The following is a 23,969-nucleotide window of genomic DNA, read 5'->3' as shown; positions in this document are numbered from 1 at the left end:
GTCTCACATTTTGTTTTAAAATGCTCATTTTGTTCATGAGTGGTGTTATCATTAGGGCATTTGAACACTGATGCCTGCCAGTGGGACAGGGTCTCAATTTGTGGGACGCCTGAAAAGTCTTGGAAATGAGGAACTGTCCCATCTGGCCACTCTCCTTGTGATTTGTATCTGATGTGTTTCTGTCTGTCTGTTTGATTTCTGTTTATTTCACATTGTGTCTGATGCATCAATTTCCCTGCAGGGATAATAAAGTAGGCTACATCTCATCTCTCTCATCTCACATAACACATCCACTGTGGTAGGATGGTGTCTCTCTGATTGTGATTTGAGCCTATGTAAATTAGGCAGCCTTTTAATTTAAGGCAATATAACCAACGTTTGCCCATCCAGATAGGGCTATAGATAGTGCAGTGGATGAGAGTATGGGGTGGGTCATCCAAGCATGCATTAATTGTGTTATAAATCTTAATCTAATTCATTTCACAAATTAATTAACTCAGTTATTTGAGACAGCCCTAATACACAGACACACAGACTCAGGAGCAAGTTGTGGGAAAGCCAATCTAGGTGTTTATTCAATAAATACATGTTTACAGATTGGTTAGGAGTAGAAGGGGAAAGATAAATTAGGTATTTCATAAATCATAGTTCATCCCTAGTCCAGGGGTTCCATGCACGTGTCTTAAATGGTGCTTCAATTGTCCAGTGTACACACACACACACACAGTATCTCATTACTAAACTCTATATTTTACCCAATTTAAAATAATCTATATCAAAACATATTGAAGTACAGCAATACATGGCAAGCATGAAGGTACTAAAAGACCCACCGACATCAGAAACATTGAGATATACCATAATACAAAAATGGTATAGTCCAGGTGAAAATCTCCTGTGTTAACACCTTAGTGCAGGAAAAAACCCTCTAAAAGAGGCTTAGTTTAGGTACCCCTCCCCGAGGTATAACAAAACGGGACAACGTTTTTTCATATCTTTAGGATGTCCCCTTCATGAAATGGATTGTCCCGAGATTTACTTTTACTGCAAAAGTCATGAAATTAATCCATGAAGTGACTCACCACATAGGCAAAAAAACGCCTATCCTAAAAGAGGGAGTTCCAAGTAAATCCTCTGTCATTTTCTACCTGCTGTTTGTTTTTACATCATACTTGCACAGATGGTCTACAGGTAGTGTGCCTACATCCCAGCACAATCAGAATGCCAATATCTGGTTCTATTGTGAATCAGCAGCCTTTTATATAAGGTATTAAATAGGCGGAAATAGCATAAAGTTTACTTTTCTGAGCAACATTCACTTGTCCTACTCTTTATCAGGGGTAGAACTAAATGGGACATAGTTTTTTCATATATTTAGGATGTCCCCTTCATGAAATGGATTGTCCCAAGTTTTACTTTTACTGCAAAAGTCATGAAATTAATCCATGAAGTGACTCACCACATAATGAAAAAACGCCTCAATCATGACAGAGGGAGATCCAAATCATTTTCTACCTGCTGCATGGTTGGTTTTATGTCATGCTTGCACAGATGGTCTAGTTAGGTACATCCTAAAGCAACCTAAATGCCAATATTTGGTTCTATAGTGAATCAGCAGGCTTTAATATAAGGCCTTATTAGAGGCAGAAATAGCCAAAAGCATCTATTTACTTTGAATGCAAAAGTCATGCAATTCTTCAATTAACTTTTTGCACCAAAAAAAGTGCATACAGTGACCCCAGTGTCTACAGGTGTCTGTAGACAGTAGTGTCTACCCTACATGAGCAGGGTTTTATTAGCCTGGCTAATAAGCCAGAACGAATCAGCCGTTGTAAAAAACAATTGCCTCTGGCAATTTGAGTCTGGCTTATTAGCCAGGCTAGGGTTTTATAGGCACTCTGGGTTAGAATCATAGGTGTTACACTCAAGAGTACAGGTCTCCGCCAGACCAATTACAGGTTATTGTGTGCTGGAAGTCAATCTTAGCCAGTCAGGATGGAATATGAAAAATCTGAAAGAACTGTTTCTTTATTGAACAGATGAAGGACACACGCGGACGGACAGACATGGGTGAAAAACATAGAGATGCCATGCCTTTCGGCCTGGTGGAGACGATATGTTTTTACCCAGCCACTTCATATTCATATAGAATCTATTATTCTCAGATGGACCTAATATCGCTACACCTGAAAGCATCATCAATCATTGATGTTGTATTCTATAGGTCCATATAGCCTAAATGCAGTATGGTTTAATGCTGTAGAATTCACAGCTTTGTGTGTGCCATTCTTTTTTTTTTTAAATATTTTTTATCCCACGATTTTGTAACCCATTTTTCACCCCTGTGTCAATTATCTAATGTGATCCTGGGCTCTACACACCCTCCACCAACCTAGTCCCCATATATGGGGGACATGGGGAGAGCAACGGACTTGAACTCATGCTTCCTTCATGCCTGAGTGTCCAAGTTGCTCCTTTACACCTGACAGTGGGAGTTTCCCTGGTTGGACGTAGCGCGTGGAAGGAACACGTTATTCCAACCAGTTCCTTTCCCCTCCATCAGGCACCCCGGCTGGCCAGGGGGAGGCCAGTTTAGAGACCAGGATTACTGCATGTTTTTTGTGAGGGTACCTACCCTAGGGGACACGGGGAGAACATGCAAACTCCACACAGACGGGCCCTTTCGCCAACCCCGCCTCGGGTATGGGCACTGATGACGCGGAGGAGGAAACACGCCGCCAGCACCCACAGCGCCCCGAGTGGGAATCGAACCCAGGACCTTCTAGCTGTGAGGCGACAGCACTACCAACTGTGCCACCGTGCCCCTGTGTGTGCCATTATTAATGAATAATCAACAATCAGCAGCTTATGGAAACCAATTTGGCCCCAGTCAGTCAGTTCCCCCCACAATGCTCAAGATGACATTGAGAATAAGCTGCTGATTAATAAGTAGTACCAAAGAAGACGTTAGGCCTCACTCACACCTATACATCTAGCATACAACAATGTTGCCTTATATAACAATATTTTGTCATTCCAGCTGTTTTGAGGCATAGGCTCGAAACATCCTTAGATTCCACATAAATGTGAGTAAACTAAAAACATGGCATCAAAATATATTTCCTGTTATTAAGTTTGTATAGGCATTTTACAGTATTAGATCAGGATTAGAACATTTAGAAGTAACTCTTGAAAAGAAAAAGATAGATAGATAGATAGATAGATAGATAGATAGATAGATAGATAGATAGATAGATAGATAGATAGATCCACTAGACGCCTGAGGGTGAGAAGCGACCGCGTCATAAAGGGCGAGGTGACGTGCACGCATCCACCTGGGTGACTGCTGGGCGAGCGCTGGCGCTTTGGCATGGGGGGTAAGATCAACATATGGAATGAATTATGTACTGGCCATATATGGAGCATGTCTTGAGTGTACAGGGTTTGATGAGGTCAGATCAACATATGGAATGTCAGAACATTCAGCTCCATATAGATCTAAGGGTGGCAGCGGGGGCAGTGTCTTGAGTGTAAAGGGTTTGATGAGGGCCCATCAGGCCTGTTGAGAACTCTAGTTTTCGCCGACTGCCGGGCGTGGTTTGAGGTCAGATGTAGAGTTGCTGGCCAATATTGATACATCAGGGATCTCCATATACTGTATGGGCTTAATTGCGACATCAGGTTGTATTTACTATGACATCAGGGATCTCCGATGCCATGTGATGTTATGAGACCTGGGCACCATATATTGGGGCTTTCCCATGGTACAAAAATGTACGATTTCATAGTAAACGCGACCTGCGGTCACAATAAGGCCTTATATAAACGGTTGCTTATTCACAATAGAACCAAATATTGGCATCCTGGGGGCAGAGAGCACTGAGGGGGAAGGTGCCCAACCCCCAGAAAAGGGCACCATTTTGGGGTGGACTTTTTGTGGGGGTCCCTTGTGCCATTTCACATCAGAAATATCCAACTAGGATGTTCCACAATAACTTGGCCTGTGTCATTGGACAGTAAAATAATACATTCTAATTTCCATGTAAACATAAAAATATATAATATTTGTGTGTGTGTGTGTGTGTGTGTGTGTGTGTGTGTGTGTGTGTGTGTGTGTGTGTGTGTGTGTGTGTGTGTGTGTGTGGTGGGGTAGGCGTTTCTCTCAGTGGGGATCACTTCATGGATGGATTTAATGACTTTTGCAGTAAAAGTAAAACTTCTGACCATCCATTTCATGAAGAGGACATCTTAAAGATATGAAAAAACAATGTCACATTTTGTTGATAAATAGTAGGACCAAAATTACAAGTGAATGTCAGAAAAGTAAACTTTTTGCTATTTCCGCCTATTTAAGGCCTTATATAAAAGGCTGCTGATTCACATTAGAACCAAATATTGGCATTCTGATTGTTCTGGGATGTAGGCACACTACCTGTCGACAATTTGTGCAAGTATGATGTAAAAACAAACAGCAGGTAAAAAATAACAGAGGATTTACTTGGAACTCCCTCTTTCAGATAGGCGTTTTTTATTGCCTATGTGGTGAGTCACTTCATGGATCAATTTTAAGACTTTTGCAGTAAAAGTAAATCTCGGGACAATCCATTTCATGAACGGGACATCCTAAAGATATGAAAAAACTATGTCCCGTTTTGTTATACCTCGGGGAGGGGTATAGTCAACTTTTGGGGCTTTTGTTCCTGCACTACCTAGGGATAGTAGTCCGGGAGCCGTGGGGCTGAACGTGGTTTCGTCAGATAAAGTTTATTGTCTCCACCAGGCCGAAGGCATGGGGAGAGAGTATGTTTTGCACTCCGTCCGTGTGTCCGTCCGTGTGTGTGTGTGTCCGTCCGTCTGTTACCAGCTAATCTCCGGCACCGTTAACCCGGTCGATGCCAAACTTTGCACACACACTCCCTGGATGCCAACGATGAACCTCTGCCCCACATTTTCCAGAACGGCCTGTTATAGCGCCACCATGAGGCAGCTTTTCACATTTTTACCTAAAACTGCACCGATCTGCGTGAAACGTTGCATGCACACTCCCTAGAGGCCAAGGACAAACCTTTGACCTGCATTTTCCGCATCTGCCTTTTATAGCGCCACCAGGAGGCCGACTTTTGTAAAACACATTTTTTGATATTACTCCTCCAGATTCTGTCCAAAAATCTCACAAATCGATCCACAGTATCTCTATGGTCATGTGCTCAAGTCGGATCTGTCCGATATTTCGTATTCCATCCTAATTGGCTATAATTGGCTTCCACAGTTTGCAAGATTGCCCCGTTTTGAACAAAAGCCTCAAATCATGAATGCAGCATGCAATTTACGTGAAATCTTTCACACATTTTCTTACTAGGCTGAGGAATATATCCCACCCTTTTCACATTGGCCTGTTATAGCACCACCAACAGGTTGATTTTTGCTAAACACATTTTTGGAACAAAATGCCTCAAATCAAAGGCAAACATGTTTATATTACTCCTAAACATTTTGCCAAACATCTCACACAGTCCTATCCTCCTGGTGGAGACCTGTGCCCAGAAGGGCACTTTTTCTAGTTTCTCAACTGATTCTTGTAGCTTGGGGTCACCTCTCACGAATTCAAGAGGGTGCCCAGTGATATCCCTTGGGCAAATTTAGTTATTAACCCCTTAATGCCTGAAATACTAACAAATCCCTGAAAATAAAGTTTTATGGTATTTCATGCAAATTACTTGGTCTAAATGCATCAAATTTGCTTTCTGCATGCGTTTGTGCATGTGGATAGGCACAATGTAGTAGATTTATGATGAATGCATTATTAATTAATGCATATTTATTACACTTATTACTTTATTACACTTATTACTGCAGGTCTTTAGGTAGATTGGTAGGGCTCAGTGGCCTGATAGATCTGTCTTTTTCCATCCAAACTACTCTCGGTCTCATGCTGGTGTAAGATGCCCATCAACATTTTGCCACAAAGATGTTTAAAAGTGGGGGATCTATACATTCTCAATTAATCTGTTGGTGGTAGTGCAGCTGGTTTGAAGTACATGCATGACCTTTCCCATTCTTTTCTCCCAGACTAGTAGTCTAGTTTCCTCCATAGTTTCCTTAACGGAACAGGACCTGAAGGTCCAGATGGCACTTGCTGGAATGCCTATAGCACAAGATGAGGAAATGAAAATGAAATCAGACCTCAAAAGGCGGCTGTTTGTAGCTACAGTGATTGGAGGAGATATATCATGATAGGACATGGTATTTCTAGCTGACCCCCGTCTCCCTGGCATCTCTGCTGACTGACCTGATCATGACCATGATGTAATCACAGACTTCACAGTAGACCTATATCTCGAAGATTAGGTAGACATCACTGTCAGATAGGTATGTGGTTGACATCAGCTGGATGGTCCAACGGTCTGATCCATCAATGACAGTGACATCTGCATCAGCAGCATTCCTCCCGAAGTGACGTCTTCAATGTGGACGTGGCTTTGAATTATTTAGACTTAGATCAATCACTTCTTTTCAATGTATTTAAATAATCGATTTTCACTCATCTTCTAACACCGTGCTCATGCTTCTAATCTTTTTCTTTTTTTTAATCTTTCTTGGACTTTGTCTTTCTACAACAAACAAAGTGCTGCCTCTTTTCCAATATGCATGTTCATATTTATACCTTGCTTATTCGATGATGCTGTTTATTATTACTGTTCTGTGTTGAGGACCCACTCTAAAATGAGATGATGCATCTCAAGGGGCTTATCCTTTCAATAAAGGTATATACATTTGCATTCAATCCTCTGTGAACATGGCAGTTAAGACTGGTGCCAGCTCATAGGCAAGGGCGTCCTCCACATGAACATCACAGTCACTAGACAGGAGTATGATGACCATTGAATAGATATAGGTCATACACTTTGGAGTGTATACTTTGAATTGGATTTGGCTGTTGTTGCCACCATCTTCAACCTGAAAAGAAATATGCTACAGTTTCACTAATACAGATGGTAGAAAGCAGATTTGATACATTTGACTTGATTATTGTGCATACAATCTCATTCTCAAAAGATATATGTTATGGCATGTTGGGGTTTTCAGGCATGAAGGGGTTAATAATATGCATATCCACATTCATAAACACTGTAGAAATCAAAGTTGATGCTAGTTGTTGATTTAGACCAAGTATTTTGCATGAAATACCATAAAACTCTATTTTGGGTGGATTCTTTTGTGTTTCGGGCATTAAGGGGCTAATAACAAAAAATGCCCAAGGGATATCACTGGGCACCCTCTGGAATTATTAAGAGGTGACCCCAAGCTACAAGAATCAGTTGACAAAAAAACTTTATCTGACGAAACCACGTTCAGCCAAAAATCACCCTTCGGTTCCCGGACTATAGTCAGTATCTTGTTAGCAATATATCAGTATCATGGTCAGCATCAAACATCAGTTTCCAAATGAGTGATTTTAGCAGGTGTGATAAGCCCTACTGTATAGTCTTAAGTTATTACATTATCCAGTTAAAGAAAGGCAAAGCAATGTTTCAAGACAACTGGTAGCACTTTATTCGTTTACGAATGTGAACAAACCGTTACTACTTGTCTACAAACTGCTTAAAAGTTTATAACTGGTTTAACCACAGTTACAAAAAAAATGTAATGCTATACGGACTGAATTCTGAACATTGTACACAACATACACTAAAGTAAACCTTGTAAATATAAATATAAATATAAATATAAATTTGCCATCAAGTCTGAAGCACATTTGATTTGGCAATTAAAAGGTAATACAAACATCACTCAAAGCAGGCACAGAGGCAGGATCAAAGTTAACCACTTTATTAACTCAAACTCTGTGAGACATCTCGACTTATTTCAATAGGTCACAACTTTATATTGCAGAGCCTTGCAACCCCCGTTCCAGGTCCTGGCTTTTAAATGTGCACTTTCATCCAAAACCTTATGCATGCAGAGAAGCAGAGACAGCGAAGAGTCACATAAAGAACAAATTTCACTGGAGCCTTTGGACATTGGCAATGTCACGGAGCATCATCCCCCGAATGAAAACTGTAATACTGTTGGAAACCTCATAGTGACAACATCCCAAGAGTGACTAGAGTCAGACATTTGCAAAGATTCAGCTCTTGGGGGCACAATGTTTCCATTCCGTCTTGTACATTATTTAAAAAGAAAAAAGAACATTGAAAAAAACAACTGTTACATTTAATCTACAAGTAAATTTTGCTTTGCTCATTCCTCACTAGAGCCTGTGTCAAACATTTTCAAATAATGTTATTTTCAAATGTTTGATAAAACACACAGAGCACCCTTCAACCATCTCCCCCGCCTAAATGGGAATTTATGATTGTCAACCTATCTCAACATGTGGCCATGTGACATTTGCGAACTATTTTAAAAGCGAACTTTCTGTGAACCGTTTTCCAAATCAACTCGGTGGGTGACAACTTATGACAGACTAAATGTTATCTTAAGTGAAAGAATAAATGTCGAGGGCCTGTTCTGAATCTGGTAAACCCCTCCAGCTTCTTCAGTATGTATATCATAGTCTGCAAAGAAACAAAATACAAAGATCAATTGTTGATGCATAACATGTCTAACAGTACTACATAAAGTTTAAAAAAAAAAAAAATACAAAAAAAAATCACTCACATGTGAAGTGAGGGCCGCTCTTATCATCTTACAACATCGAGGAGGCTATGATTAGGTGATGTAATGATGATGCAAAACGAACATTAAATTATCTTTATTGTTAAGGCGTTTTTAAAAACAAACATTGAACTATCGCCCCAAAAAAATTATACATTATTCATTCGTCCATGATGCATACCTCAGGAAGCATCACATCCAAGATGAAGTCCATATGGTCTAGGTCATTGGACAGCTGTAGCGTTCCTTTTACGAGTCTGACCAACTCGTTTGTCTAATTGGGGGAGATAGACATAATTAACTGACAACCAATAATGTATACATGTATACAGTGAGATTGTATCTTCTTAACATTAAAAATACCTCATTTTCCATGAAAACTGTGAACTTCCTCCGTCTCAAGCTGTCCCGGAGCTTGCAACATCCCTGCTTGTTCTGGTACAGGTACAGTCTGCTTGAGAGTTGCTGTCCTGATGTCAGGGTTGTGTGAAGAGCCTGAGAAAGCAGACGCAAGTTACATCTAAAGAACTCAATATGCAAAGTAACATACAACTTTAGTTTGAAAATTTGCAAATCTCTTACCTGGATTTCTGGTCCCGTTACGACCCCAGCAATCCCAGCTCTGCTTAATTCCAACGTCCTGTAGTGAAATAGAATCCCTTTTGTTATCCCATAATTACCAACAAGCTTACAACACTGCCCAGAAAACAAATTGCAAACCTTTCCAGTGAATGGGGCATCCAGGGGATGCTTGTTACATCCACAGCAAAAACTGTCCACTGGGACTGCGATTCCAGCGCAGTGTGTGTGGAGCCACCCTTGGCACCTCTGACACTGGACCATTAGGGGGTTTGCGTGTTCAGGATACCACCATCTAATAACATATGCACTCATGTAATTTTTGCTTAAAAAGGGGAATACCACTCATTTTCAACATTTTACCATTAATATACATTATAGTTGTGTGGAAATAATACAAAGGTCCCCCCATTCTGTGTTGCCTACAACTGGAGGTCTGAAGACAAAATAAAATCAGTAACATTATGAAGTACATCTTTTTTTCAGACCTCCAGTTCTAGGCAAAACAGAATGGGGGGGGACTTTCTTATTTCCACACAACAATAGTGGTATTCCCCTTTAACTCTTAAGAGTTTCAAGGATTTCTATATAGTAGGTAGACTTCTCTATGGCATAATCCCGTTTTTGAATGATTTATTAAAAATTCTCTGTTGTGAATGTGTGACAACGAAAGACCTTCAGAGAAAGCTTGACTTGTCTGCTTCCAGGAAAAAAAATGAACCGAGTTGATAAAATGTTTAGTTTTTGTGTTGGAAGCCATTTAACACAGCCGACGCGAATCGCGTATCAATACGTTATCAATTAATCAAACGTCGGGTGCGAATCACGTATCAATACGTTTCAATCACTTTTTTATAGCATACTTTCATTCATCTTTTTACCCACCCGGACAATGAAGAACCATCACCCTATCATTGCTGCTTAGTCCCGCTCACGTGATCAGAAAAAAAACCAAAAAAAAAAAAAACCCTCCCCTCCTGAAAACAGGAGGTCGGGCCGCTTTACGTGTAGAAGCCAATGTAAAATGGATGCGCCCATGCCGATCTAGCCGGTGTGTGAAAAGAATCAAATTTCACCTAACCTCGCCTCACCAGGCTTTCCTCCACCTATTGGCTTTCACACAACACATAATACTCGATTCCCCCCTCCCCTCCTGTTTCTCCAGAAGGAGGATCTTGCGAGATGGCTCTCGGAAAAAAACATGAACGGAACGCTGCCTATTCCTAAACACATATGCACCGGATCCGATCGGCATTGCATTGCATAACCGTCTGCAACACACATGGACAGATGCATGTTTCCTTCTTCATACTGTAGCGACCAAACGATCCCCGAGCCTACAATACTACGAACTAACTACAGTATCGAGGGGCCGCCACGACAACAGACAGTCTACCGTTGGTGGATCACGTATCGCCATGCAGAGCAGTCATAATCGGAGATCACTCGGACGTGTGATTGTAACGCTTTTTTATTCATTATAATTGTAGTGATAAGACCGCAATGAACGCATCGGGGACGTAATCGACCCGGGTGTAATGTATAACGAACTTTTCCGCGTCCTAAACCGTGGTGTTGTGATCCGAAGCTTTTTTTTCTCCATCGCCCCCAACCTGCATGCATGCCCAGGCATGTTCCTTCAGCTGATGATGACAACGCGTCTCACCGTTATACTATAGTTCTGAACCGAACGGTGGAATGGGACTTTTTATAGCCGTACGGATCAAGACCTTTGCTGCCCAATGTGCCCATGAACCCCCCCCCCCCCCCCCCCAATGTTTTGCGATCAAGACAATGAGGCAATCATCATCTAAAGAAAGCAGAGTTATGAAGGTTTATAGTCAACATTGACAGGCAGATATAACAATAAACACAATAAATATGCTATACATCCTATACACCGAATGAAAGCCCTGAATGTGTACTTTTACGAGGAAAAGACTAAACATTGATCCCATGTACAGTTTGTCATAAATTGGTTACATTGCACATTGCGCCCACCAGATATAACTGCAGAGAAGACATGGACCCGAACTCAATATTCACAAAATAAGGCCTATAGCGACATATAAATACTATATACCGTATGAAACAGAAGACTCTCTGCTTTCATAAGAAAAAAACTTCTACTGTAGTAATAATAAAAATCACACCCATGTGAAGTGAGTGGTGCAACTCTGTCCCATATTCTGTTCTCTGCTTATTCAATACAGCTCGCTATATACGCTATATACGGATAAAAATCACACCCCTGTGAAGTGAGCGGTGCAACTGTTCTCTACAGTTGCACCCAACTGTAGAGAACAGTTGCACCGCTCACTTCACAGGGGTGTGATTTTTATTATTACAGTAGAAGTTTACAGACCAAACTGTAAATAAAAGGTTTACATGACTTTCTGCCTCAGTCCGTATATAGCGAGCTGTATTGAATAAGCAGAGAACAGAATATGGGACAGAGTTGCACCACTCACTTCACATGGGTGTGATTTTTATTATTACTACAGTAGAAGTTTTTTTCTTATGAAAGCAGAGAGTCTTCTGTTTCATACGGTATATAGTATTTATATGTCGCTATAGGCCTTATTTTGTGAATATTGAGGAGTTCACGTCCATGTCTTCTCTGAAGTTATCTGGTGGGCACAAGCTGCATTCAATAACCAATTACTGTCTAACTGTACATGGGATCAATGTTTACTCTTTTCCTCGTAAAAGTACACATTCAGGGCTTTCATTCGGTGTATAGGATGTATAGGATATTTATTGGGTTCAATTTTATATCTGCCTGTCAATGTCTCTGACTTTAAACCATCCATAACTCTGCTCGCTGTTCAAGATAACCACTTCCAGGCAAATGCAGGTGTTGCAAAAAGGTCAATATCTCCAGAATGGAACATGGTAAAATCAAAATGTATTTTTTAAATTGAAGTGGACAAGTTCAGCTTTCTTTTGATGTATGCGTGTGATTCTCGCTATAAGAGAACATTTTGCTGTGGGCCCCCGAACAAGGCCTTTGTGCAATGTTAAACGGTAGCAACATCCAAATAGGCCTGTTGAGATCTTGTAGCAATCAAAGTGTTAAAAGAGCCTGCATTTACACTGGGTAGTGTTTCTAGGACAACAAAAAAAGTTATGCCCGGTTGAAGTTTTATTTTCTAAATAACTTTTTTTCTGCTGGGCGTACATAGCCATGCAATATCTCATTTTAAAGGGTGAGTTGTCTAGTTCAATTAAAATAAAATAAAAAGTTTCTCACATGTACCACTGTAGATATTTTGCCATCTATAAATAGCATGGTCAGTCATGATCAATCTGACCTATCCAGCTAAAAGTCCCCATAGCTCTGAAATGGAACATCATATAAACTCAATTCTTCTTTGGGGTAAAATTAGACATTCTAACGCACATTTTGATATATACCATGTTTACATTCAGTCTTACCAGTACCTTGTCTATTCATGCATGTATCTCAAAAACCTATTATGAAGAAACACAGTTTTGATAAAAAACACATCCAAGGACATTGTTTTGATATGACTTGGTGCCCATGAAATGTATCAAAATATAGACTTGAATGTATACTGTATTATAAAAAAGAAATTGAGTTATTACCATCTACCGTTACAGAGTAAATCAGTTGAAACTCGCTTAGTCATATACAATAAACCTCACAATAGTGAACAAAATAGCCATGACAGGTCTAACTCATTGTAAAAGCGTCTTTTATTTTTTATGACTACTAACATAATAAAATTATAATAAGTATTACAGAAAATAAATAGGCCTACATACAAAACAGTTGTCCCCAAACTCACCAGTGTCCCCAAACCACTGCATTCCAGTTGTTCTTGACGGTGTGTGTGTGTGTAGGCTAAATAATAATAAAAATAAAAAAAACTGCCCCCCTGAAATGAATGAATCCGGTTCAGTGTCGGAGAACTCCATCGCAGTCTTGACTCTTCGTCTTCATCATCATCATCCTCCTCCTCATCTGATGTCAGTTCTAAATATATAAAAAATAAACATTTAGCTGTTGTCAGTGCACGCTACTATTACATGGTGTTTGTAGCTGGCTGCTAGTATCACGATAAAATAATAGGCGACGTTAGAATGACACCAATGAGTGCTCGCAGGTATAATATCCAGCACCATCGCGTCGCCACATTCCACTGGCTGTTGGCTAGTTGCTAGCAAACACTGCAGAAATGGTACTGGCTATTGGCCGGGGGGGGGGGCGTAGGCTATCTGACATCATAGTCATCATCATCATCATCATCACACAGTGACACACTAAACAATGTAAAATCATGATTGTATACAATATACAATGAATGTGATTATGATGCAAGCTCATAACTCATGGACAAAAGAAATCTACAAGCTCACAACGCGTCGCGCATGTGACCTGTTTGAGCTTGTAGAGCTGGCTGCTAGTATCACGATAAAATAATAGGAGACGTTAGAATGACACCAATGAGTGCTCGCGGGTATAATATCCAGCACCATCGCGTCGCCACATTCCACTGGCTGTTGGCTAGTTGCTAGCAAACACTGCAGAAATGGTACTGGCTATTGGCCGGGGGGGGGGGGGGGGGGGGGGGGGACGTAGGCTATCTGACATCATCATCATCATCACACGGTGACACTAAACAATGTAAAATCATGATTGTATACAATACAATGAATGCGATTATCATGCAAGCTCATATAACTCATGGACAAAATAAATCTACAAGCTCACAACGCGTCGCGCATGTGACCTGTTTGAGCTTGTAGATCATCATGTTTGTTCTCCGTCTTTGTAGACAGTAAAAGGTGCTGGCTAATGGCTGGAGGGGGGGTTAGTGTCGGTCGGTGCAGTACAAATGTATCGTAGCAGGCATGCAGCCATGCACGCATGGCAGTACAATTATTTTATATTGTAGCGTGCCATATAGGCGATCTGATCTGAAGAGTAATGTTCGCTCCTTTTATTTACTGTCTACAAATACGGAGAACAAACATGCATCGTTTACTGAAGCAACGCGTGGTTATGCGCGACGCGTTGTGAGCTTGTAGATTTATTTTGTCCATGATTTCTGATCACTATAGAAGGGCATTTTCTACAATAAGATTACCTCAAAACATTCCGGGTTGATCGTCTTCTTTCAATGGTTTCCCGGTATGGCTCATCGGACGACGATGAGGAGACAATGAGTGGTAGTGGCCGGTCCCCGCTCCGGTTCTAAGCTGGAGAAGGCGACTGGGACGCGTATGGATCAATACTACTACCACAAAACTCGCTCAAATTAATATTACTGCTTTCAACTTTTTCTGATAGAAAATCGCTCGGGCGAGACGGCAAACGGGCTGAACACTGAAAACTATGAAAACTCCCTCCGCCCCCACTGTTTACTGGGGGGTGGGATCAGCTTCCAATGGCAAAGCGTACACGTGTGTCACGTGACACAGGTTTTCTGGGAAATGTAGTTGATATTTATGCTCAATACTCTATACAGAGGTGCGGACCGAATTAATCTATTGGTATTAGTAAAAAAAGAGAACTACGGAAAATCACGTACAAGTCAGACCGGACTAATGCATAACTCCACGTGTTTTCCAGTAGTAGTCTGTCTAAGGGTTAAGTGATATTTGCAAATTTCACAATTTGTCCCATCACTTACCTTTTCTGGAAGATGCAGACATCAATAGAGGCAGCCATACAGTCATGATCCTAAAATTTAACATCGGGAACAGGTCATTTTACAGAACAGTAAAACAAGTGTAACCAGACAAATACAAATTTCAACTTGTTCATGCGCTATTAAGAAACATGCCTCGTTGTCTGCGTCCTCCCGCACTTTCAGTGCATCATCTGACCAATGGGCAAATTTCCTTCCTTGACTATATTAGAAAGAAGGTTTAGGTTAGATTCAGAGACTTAAAAATGTCAAAATAAATTGCATTCCATTATTTTACTCTTTTACCCGCCGAGAGTGAAATTCTCCATCAGAAGCAGACACCACCACAGCCTTATCTTTGGTATGTCCACCTAAGAAATAAACAAGAGTCAACAAACTTCAAAATGAAGACTTAATGAAGGTTTGTGTGTAAATGTGTACAATTTCAACTCACAAAACTGAAGTCAAATGGCTCATCAATCACCAGGTGGAGAGCATACTGCAACATATTTCAAGCATACAATGTAATTTTCATTCAATAACCAGTACGCAATAAGTACAGTAATAACAGCTTTGTGTGTCAATTTAATTTACCATCAGCATGAAGACTCCACAACACAGTCCATCCATCTGTAGGGGGATGTTCTGGAAGAAACAGAATGGTTCAAGTCTAACGCATAATACACCTACAATAGATGAATACAGTATACATAATTTCTTTATTACTACCTTATTCTTCATGACAGTCCAAAGCCCAGGCACCATTTTCATAGCCATTTTACTGCAAAATAAACATGTAATTACTATTTACAAGTACATGACTTGATGGATTGGGTCAAATGTATGATATCAGCACGGTTACCGTGGTTACGTTTAAACTCATCTCAAGTTCCATGCTTAAGATGGGGTGTAAGTTAGAAATATAAAATGTCATACATTTGAACCAGTCCAGATCTCACTCTCCTATAAAGCCATACAGAACAGAAAGAAATACCCAACTCATCCAAGAGTGCATGCATTTCACAGCAACAGAAGTTATGCAGCAGAACACATGCAACCAAGCAATACAAGTCATACATGCAACATAAAACATGCAACCAAGCAATACAAGTCATACATGCAACATAAAACATGCAACCAAGCAATACAAGTCACACATGCAACATAAAACATGCAACCAAGCAATACAAGTCATGCCAGCAGAACACATGCAGCTGTACAACTCATAGAAGGTAATTGGGCCATTTGAAATTAAGGGCCAACTTTTGAACGTCGGGCCAACTTTTGAACTTGAGGGCCAACTTTTGAACTCGGGCCAAAATTGCATTAAAAATAACCTGAAAAGTGAGAGATTTTCCTGACTGCCAAAGCCATGGGGGTTCTTAGAGTCTAAGAAGTGCAAGACTTTGTCTTTTGGTCTTATGACCTGAGAAACAGTGGTAAAGAAGTTGCAAAAAAGAATTAGCATCATGTGTAACCTCCAGTCTATTTTTCTTTAAAAGCAATTGTGAAACAGAGCTGCTACCTTTAAACAGATCTTAAATCTGAGTTTTTTGTATACCATTTAAATAGTCATGAGAAAAATGCTGCCATTTGTCCCAAAGTGACTGAAAAGAAGTGCTGCTATTAGTTTCAAAAAAGCTTTATAACCCGTTATAACATGTACATAACAATGCAATGTGACATAGCTCCATTTACAAAATGCTGTACCCTGTCCAACTGTATATACTTTCTCCATTTTCAACTGTTTTTATTGTATTTTGTGACACTTGCTTTGGCAATGTAAACGTTTGTTTTCTCATGCCAATAAAGCTCCTTTGAATCGAATACATTATTTTTGAGCGGTACAAACCACTCCAGCATGTGACTATGTGTGTCTATTTGTCGGTAGCAGCACGTTACTGTGTCATACGATACATAAATCATGATAAGAGGCACCGCTCACTTCACCTTCACACACACACACGTGGTTTTCAATTACATGACCAAAATAATATTGTCAAAACAATATTGACACTGATCACAGAAGTATACATTACTCTATTAAAGTAGTTACAGGGGGTGCATACTTAGTTTAGACTAGTCATTGGTTAGACATTGGTTAAGGTTAGGTTTAGGTGTGCTGCCCCGTGGGAGGTTAGGTTTAGGGTGAGGGTTTGAGATAGGTTGTAGTTGTAGGACTAATGACTGGTCTAACCAATGACTAGTCTAAACTAAGTACTGCACCCGTTACAAAGTTATAAAGACTACATTTGTTGACATGCAAAAAGCCTTACACTGAGCATCCAGTGTCCTGGTTTCCATGTCGGGCATAGGATGAGGTCTTTAGAAGCTGCATCATCCTACGAGAATAAGGGAAAAAAAGTTTTAATGTAGACTGGCATACAAAGTTTTTAGAAGTTAGAGCTTTCATTTATATTGATCAGATAAGTTTGATGATCAATTACCGGTAGGGACAGAAAGGGATCGTCATCATATGGTGCCTTCCATGACGCCACCACATACGCATCCATGGTGACTACATCCTTTCCCTGTAAATACATACTACCTTTCAATATGTCCAAAAACATTTAAATAATTTCTTAAGAAACTTAGAAACAACTTACTCGACATCTGGCAATCTCAGAGATCATGGTGAGACAGCAGTTGACAAGTAGTTGGAAAGTAGTAAAAATTACTTTGGACAAAACCACTTAAGGCCATTGGACTCCACCACCTCTACCCCTCTCATGGAAGTCATTGACAATATAGAAAGTCACAACACCAACTTTGAGACTGTATTGCTTTGTTTTCAAAATATAAGGTTTTAATTTCCTGAAAAATGAACATTTTGGAGTTAGGTGGTTTCCTCCCGACAGCAGAGATATAGTACTCACCGTGGCTTCCACCTCCCTCTCCAACCCCAAAGTCAGGAAATCTTTGCGCTTTAAAGTTATTGCGCCGACATCAATCATGTGCTCTTCAGGAGAACGTTGCCCATTCAGCACATAGTCAAGCTTTAACAGTCAAGGAAAGAAATTGTACACATTGTAGCAATGTCACAACACATAGTCTGACAGTTTTCTTTTTTTTTTCTTTGTACCAGTGTCTGCTGTCCCCCATGGAAAGCGAAGTCCCAGTCTCTTCTTCCCCGGATGTTTTCAGGTGATGTTAGAGGCTGCCAGAGGGAAATTGCACATTTACAAAAAGATAGGGCATTTAACATGAAATCTTTCTAATTAAAAAGAGAAACATAAGTACCCATGACTACCTGGCTGTATACATTGAATTGGACCGCTTTTCCAAAGGTGTTTTCAATGAGTGTTGTAGTCTCCTTATTCAGCCTGGCGTTTCTGTGATGCAACATATTTCTTAACATGAAGATGTAGGTTGCTGGTGCCGTGTTGTTGAGGAAATAATTAGCTTTCCTCATGTGTGCGAAGAACTGTTCTACAACTTGTGTGTTGAGAAGCCCAGACAGCTGTGGCACAAAACCCACACGTCGCAGAACATCCTTTGGATCTGTGGAATTGCCTTCGTGGAATTTGTCACTCAGAGCATAATGCTCTTTGGAGCCTGTGTATGGATGACAGTCAACAGCAGAAGGATTCTGCATTTCCGACAGCCAAGGAAGATCAACATGAATTCTACCCTCTCTGGCATCTCTGATGTTTTCAGGAGTTGGATCCAACAGCCGCCCCTCATGTGGACTGAAGGTGACGGGTGACCTCAAGTTGGTGTGCCTAGCCAAACCTCTTGCAAAGTCATACACACTAACATTAGGCATGTGCTGCCATGACAGAAGGAGATCTGCGTAGTCCCTTGGGCTCTCTCCCCTGAGTAGAACCTTCAAGCTGTACACAATGCCACATGGGCAAAGTATAGCTGCCCAGCCACCTGGACAGAGATAAATTATTAATAAATGGAGCAAACATTTTTATAACTATCCATCATAAGTAGTTAACTATCCATGAGTCATCGTTATAAGTCCTTAACTGTTAGTTATTAATGACTTGTTAAATAGTTAACGGTTTATTAATTATGTACTTATAACTTATAATGAACCTAGTTATTATAAAGTGTTACCAAAATGTGAAAATAAATCATGCATTATGTAAGAAATACCTGATGCACCCCATATCTTTTCAAAGATCTCGTCATAGCCAGCCCTCGATGACATCTCAGTCTCCAGTCTCTGAATAAGGTCGTTTCTGGAGCCAACAGTATCCAGGCCACACTCTTTACATAGGTCTCGAATGACCCCAGCCTGGGTAATAATAAATGCAGAGACTTTAAATGTAATGAAAATTTCTGTTGCAATTGCCATTGTGTAAATCTGAACAGGCATGCACAATATTCCATACCCGTTTATTCATGAGCTCATCAATAAGACGACTCTCAGTTACACTCAGTTCCGCCTCATTAACAGAAACTCTAGCTGTAGGAACTTTGTGGAATTCAGTGTTCAACACAACTGCAGACTTCCTGGTCTTGGGACCAATCCAAGGAGCCCAGTACTCGTAGGATGGTGGCACAGAGAAAGGATTCTCCTTATTACCTTAATGGAAGAAAGAAATGCACTAGAGTGTACTGTAAACTTTTATCAATAGGAATCTTTTCAATAAAGTTTTACATCTCCATTGTTGAGTGAAAGTCAGCAAATCTTTTGTACTTACTAGTAAGAAACCCCCTGGCAATCTCTTGCTTGCCAACAGAATCCCAGAACTCTTCCACATTCACTTCTCCCTTGTAGCCCTCAGGTGGCATTTTGAGGTCACTGGCTACAAATAACAGACTTGTATCAATATTATGACCACCACAGAGAACCTTACAATCACATAAAAGCAATAATTTTCTGCACATTTAGAAATAAATGAATTTAGGAAGGGAAGTTGTGTAGTAGTTACCATATACTATAAACACCCTCCCCATCTATGATTATGAGAAAGCCAAAATGTTTACCAGACATGTTGAACACAGCTTTTCTATGGAGATCCATGACGACAAGTGGTGGATGGTCCCCACAACGCACACAGTTGTAACTGTAGTCACGCTCAGATAGAGCCTCAAAATGCAGGTACCCGTGATGGAGTGAATCAGCCAAGGGGAACTTCTGCTCTGTAAGATATTCTAGAGCCAGAATAGCACTCCCAATAGACTGGTTGGTCTGAAAGGGAAGGCAACATCAAAGCATTGTAAGGCATTCACTCTGCCTCCTATGCATGTATACCTAGGATTAAATTCCAATGAAGAAACAATATTTAACCATTTTGTTGACCAACTCAATTAAGAAATAAAATTACACTGTAGATAATTGCAGCATAATTAAAGAAAAATGCAAACCTGCAGATTAGACCTCAAATGGAGACAGAAGTGAAGACTAAGAAGTATGCTGTCATTGAAGTTATGTAGTCCATCTGCAAACTCTTGGTACCGATAGTACATGCCACACATGGGACCCCTCTTGCAGTATGTACTTATGTCTAAAAGATAATACTGTATATTAGTTCTTAAAATAAGTTTTAAATTTAATATATTACTTAAATCAGATTTACGCCAATCAAATTAGATTTAAACTTACCTTCAATAATGCCGTCAGTGGTGACAATTTTAGCATGAGAGGTGATCTTAATGCAGTCACTCAGGGGCACCCTTCCAGGACAGATGGAGCACTGGGACTCGGGAGGAATCAAGTGTGTCGGGTAATCCTCCTTAGTCTTCCTCTTCCGCAAGTCCTCTTGCAGTACAGCTGGAAGCTTCTTTCGGTTGAATATGTATTCGACCATCCTTTTCAGAATCTCACCTTCAGGAGCGTATACCGATTCATCACTCCTGCCGTCCAAAGATCCATGTTGTCCAACTTCTTCCTCCATTTGCAATGAATGCTCTGTTGATCTCACCCGCCTGAAGAGGTCTCGATGTTCCTGAAAGAGGTGCCACTTTGCAATGTATTTGTGAGCGCATGACCTGCAAGAGCTGTTGCAACCACAATGCCAGGTGTTCTCCTTCTTATTATAGACGACCATCACCCGCCCAAGACGACTGTAATAAGAGACTGATGGCTCATAGACAGACACACAATATTTTGGAAACATCAGGGTGGTACAAACAGACAATGGAGCTTGCTGTGCACTGGCAGCCTCTTTTCTTTTCATGCACTCCCTCAACTTGTCTTCCCCAAACCATCTCTGCGTCACCATCAACTGCAAGGTGTCTTGAAGCAACTCTGGGGCTGTAACCGTCACTGTACAGTAGTCAAGTGAGCGGAGGTGAACACATCTGAAGCTTGTGAGATCATTTCTTACGGCCACTTCTTGATTCTGCCGACAGCTGAGGGACTCGCAACGAAGCTTGTGGTCTCCTCCCCAGGACCTCTGTTGCACATGCAAGGGAATAGTGCATCCATGCAGTGTCTTGAGAACAACAAACATGCCATTTTTGGCATCTATGCACTCGCTTCTTAGGTAGGATGTTGCTGTGATGTCCTTGACACTATGTACTGAATGTTTTCGTTCCAAATGTTTTCGGAGATTTTCTTTATTCACTACCATACTACACTGACCACAGCGAACCAACTTGACCTTCGACCTTCTTACTTGTGGGACCTTTGCACATGAGGCTGGCAAAGATGGCTGATCAGAGGATGACACATGTGAGGAAGATGAAGACTGTTGCATAGAGGACAGTTCAAGAGAAGACAGCTGCATGAGAGGCTGGACAGAGGACAGCTGCATGGAACGCTTCAGTGGAGGCTCCAGAGAGGAAGACTCCAGGGAGGACAGCTGATGGCGACGCTTCAAAGATGACGGCTGCATGGGACACTGGACAGATGGCTCGAGAGGAGACTGGACATTGGGGGGCTGCAGAGGAGACTGGACAGAGGAGGGCTCCAGAGGAGACTGGACAGGCGGCAGCAGAGGACACTGGACAGGCGGCGGATACTGGACATCGGAGGGCACCAGAGGACGCTTGGCGGAGAGCGGGTCCAGAGAGGATGGTGGCATGAGACAAGAAAAAAAAGAGCTAAATCAATATTCAGGAGTATGTTAAAATAGGCAATATTTGTCATAACCATCAGTCTGAAAGTTTGACAATAGAGACCACCAAAACCACTTGTAAGACCAAATACTGCTGATCCACGCCTTTTTTCTCAGCTTGATTACTGCAATGCACTTTTTTCTGGACTGCCATAGAAAATTGACAGATTACAACTTGTCCGTGAACAAATTCCCACTATACCTTCAACAGTCAGCCTCTGTACACTTTTAAAGCACAGCTCAAGACCCACTTCTACACTCTCGCTTTTAACTGATCTTTTAAATTCCTTGTTATTCATGCCCTCACTGTATTGCATTACTGCTATTATTTTAATGTTTTATGCTTCTTCTCTTTTTCTCCATTGCTCTGTAAATGCACTTTGAGTTGCATTGCATGTCACGAAAGGTGCTATACATAGTTTTATTATTATTATGAGTTGGCAGGTAATTAAGTTAACAAAACATGTTGGTTGTACAACATGAGTTTGTAGAATAAATAATGAAGTCCATTATCAGGCCTTCAAAATAGCATTAGGTAAATCATTAGGTAAAGAGGTATAATTTATGCCACTACATTCAATACATTACCTACAGGAGACAGTTTGTCTATTGAAACTAGCTGTACTGACAATGTTAGCTTAAATTCATAATTTGAAACTGTCGTTTCTTGGCATTTCTTCAAAAACAGAATCTAGTATTTCTGCATTCAACTGCGCTAAGGGGCACAATGTTATTGTTAGATTTGCATGTCTTCAAATATGCACACTTACCAACTAATAAGCTTTCAATGAAACTATTTCAAACAAACTATATCAAACTTCTATATACTATATATATAAACTTCTATACTATATCTGCGAGACTGCAGCTGGGTGCTATTGCAAACTTTTCCAAACGGAGCACATCATTATGATTAAGCACAGCTGGTACTACCAACCGGCATTTAAGCGCACACCAGCAAGTGCGTGGCGTGCACGCGCATAATGTTGCACATGCGCATGCGTGCGTGTGCTCTTGTGCACGTGCAAGCGGAAAAAAAGCACTTCCGGTTACTCACGGATCACCGCCCTCACGGAGCACGGCCCGCTCACGGAGCACGGCCCCCTCACGGAGCACGGCCCGCTCACGGAGCACGTCTCGTCTGCGAGGCTGCAGCTGGGGTTTCTTGGACAAAAGGCATTTGGTCTGGATGTGAAAAATAAAAATAAATTTGTATGTCCGTCATTAAAACAAATAAATAATATCCTATCAATTTATTGCATAAAAGGGATTTGGTCTAAATGATCAATATACTGATGACACCACAAATCTCAAAGGAGACAAAGACTGACAGAGAGACAGGGACGAAATGTTATTATAATCGTCGCGGGGGCACGCAACGCAATTGTTGACAGTTAAATAAGATCAACATTATGAGAACTCCTCACCAGTCACCAGGATATAGGTATGGTATAAAGTCTGCATCACTAGCCAAAGAACAAATGTATACATCGGTTCTAAATAGATACATTTAATTCCTCCTGCTAGTCCAAGTTCATTTAGGGCAGGCCAGGCCCAAAAAGTGAATCGACGAGTACCTCCATTGTTGGTTCCAAGGACCGTTTCGAAGTTGGACTGACCTTGGTCTTAACAACGAAGTTCCCAGACAGAAACCATGTCAACTTGTCTTGTTTGTCTTCTAAAGACATAAATAAAAATACACTATACACTTTACAATGTGTTTGAAGGCAGCGATATCTAGAACAGGGTTTGTCTGACTGCATGTCTGTCCTCAATCTCCACATTAGACCAATCACAGCTCATAACACATAAGAAATGTCTGGTTAAGTGTCAAAGTTGTCATGAAAAGCATTTTCATTGTAACTAGTTGAGACCACACTTTCATTAGACCCGCACAGTACTAGGCAAGATTGGGCAGAGTGGGCTGTGTGGCTACATTATCAAACTATGTTCTTTACACAAAACGTAATGGCACTTTGCCAGATCCAAGATTTACCACTCAAAGTTCACGGTTTTGGGTCATTTCTGCTGAGCAGGCAGGTGATGTCAAGAAGACCCG

At 40.8% G+C, this 23,969-nt stretch overlaps 2 protein-coding genes across 3 annotated transcripts; both read right to left on the bottom strand.

The window, feature by feature from the left end:
- Positions 1 to 7,881: 7,881 nt before the first annotated feature.
- On the bottom strand, positions 7,882 to 9,442 carry LOC306941232 (uncharacterized protein). 2 transcript variants are annotated; one of them, XM_079526566.1, is made up of 6 exons: positions 9,379 to 9,442; positions 9,241 to 9,298; positions 9,022 to 9,153; positions 8,840 to 8,932; positions 8,662 to 8,706; positions 7,882 to 8,558 (listed from the first exon to the last, which is right to left on the bottom strand). In XM_079526566.1, the coding sequence occupies exons 1-6, from the start codon at positions 9,396 to 9,398 to the stop codon at positions 8,475 to 8,477; spliced, it is 432 nt and encodes a 143-aa protein (XP_079382692.1). In that variant the 5' UTR covers positions 9,399 to 9,442; the 3' UTR covers positions 7,882 to 8,474. The 2 variants fall into 2 exon arrangements, with proteins under 2 accessions (XP_079382692.1, XP_079382693.1); XM_079526567.1 differs by lacking the exon at positions 8,662 to 8,706.
- Positions 9,443 to 14,893: 5,451 nt separating this feature from the next.
- Positions 14,894 to 17,529, bottom strand: LOC306940649 (uncharacterized protein; the record flags this gene model as incomplete). The annotated part of the gene is made up of 9 exons (XM_079525755.1): positions 17,501 to 17,529; positions 17,342 to 17,425; positions 17,171 to 17,236; positions 15,624 to 15,675; positions 15,489 to 15,539; positions 15,349 to 15,393; positions 15,201 to 15,265; positions 15,051 to 15,117; positions 14,894 to 14,947 (listed from the first exon to the last, which is right to left on the bottom strand). Exons 2-9 carry the CDS (start codon positions 17,401 to 17,403, stop codon positions 14,894 to 14,896), a joined length of 462 nt encoding a protein of 153 aa, XP_079381881.1. The 5' UTR covers positions 17,404 to 17,425; positions 17,501 to 17,529.
- Between the last annotated feature and the right edge of the window lie 6,440 nt (positions 17,530 to 23,969).

Source organism: Electrona antarctica (assembly GCF_951216825.1).
Source record: "Electrona antarctica genome assembly, chromosome: 17".
Lineage (NCBI taxonomy): Eukaryota > Metazoa > Chordata > Actinopteri > Myctophiformes > Myctophidae > Electrona > Electrona antarctica.
The sequence above is the reverse complement of the archived record's forward strand: the minus strand, read 5'-3'. Positions and strand labels throughout refer to the sequence as shown.

What these genes read in the sequence shown, in the direction of transcription:
- LOC306941232 (XM_079526566.1), bottom strand. Translation starts at nt 9,398, where the DNA reads ATGCCCCATTCACTGGAAAG. An exon ending in ATGCCCCATTCACTGGAAAG is followed by an intron (nt 9,299 to 9,378) that starts GTTTGCAATTTG and finishes ATTTCACTACAG; the next exon opens with GACGTTGGAATTAAGCAGAG. An exon ending in TAACGGGACCAGAAATCCAG is followed by an intron (nt 9,154 to 9,240) that starts GTAAGAGATTTG and finishes CTGCTTTCTCAG; the next exon opens with GCTCTTCACACAACCCTGAC.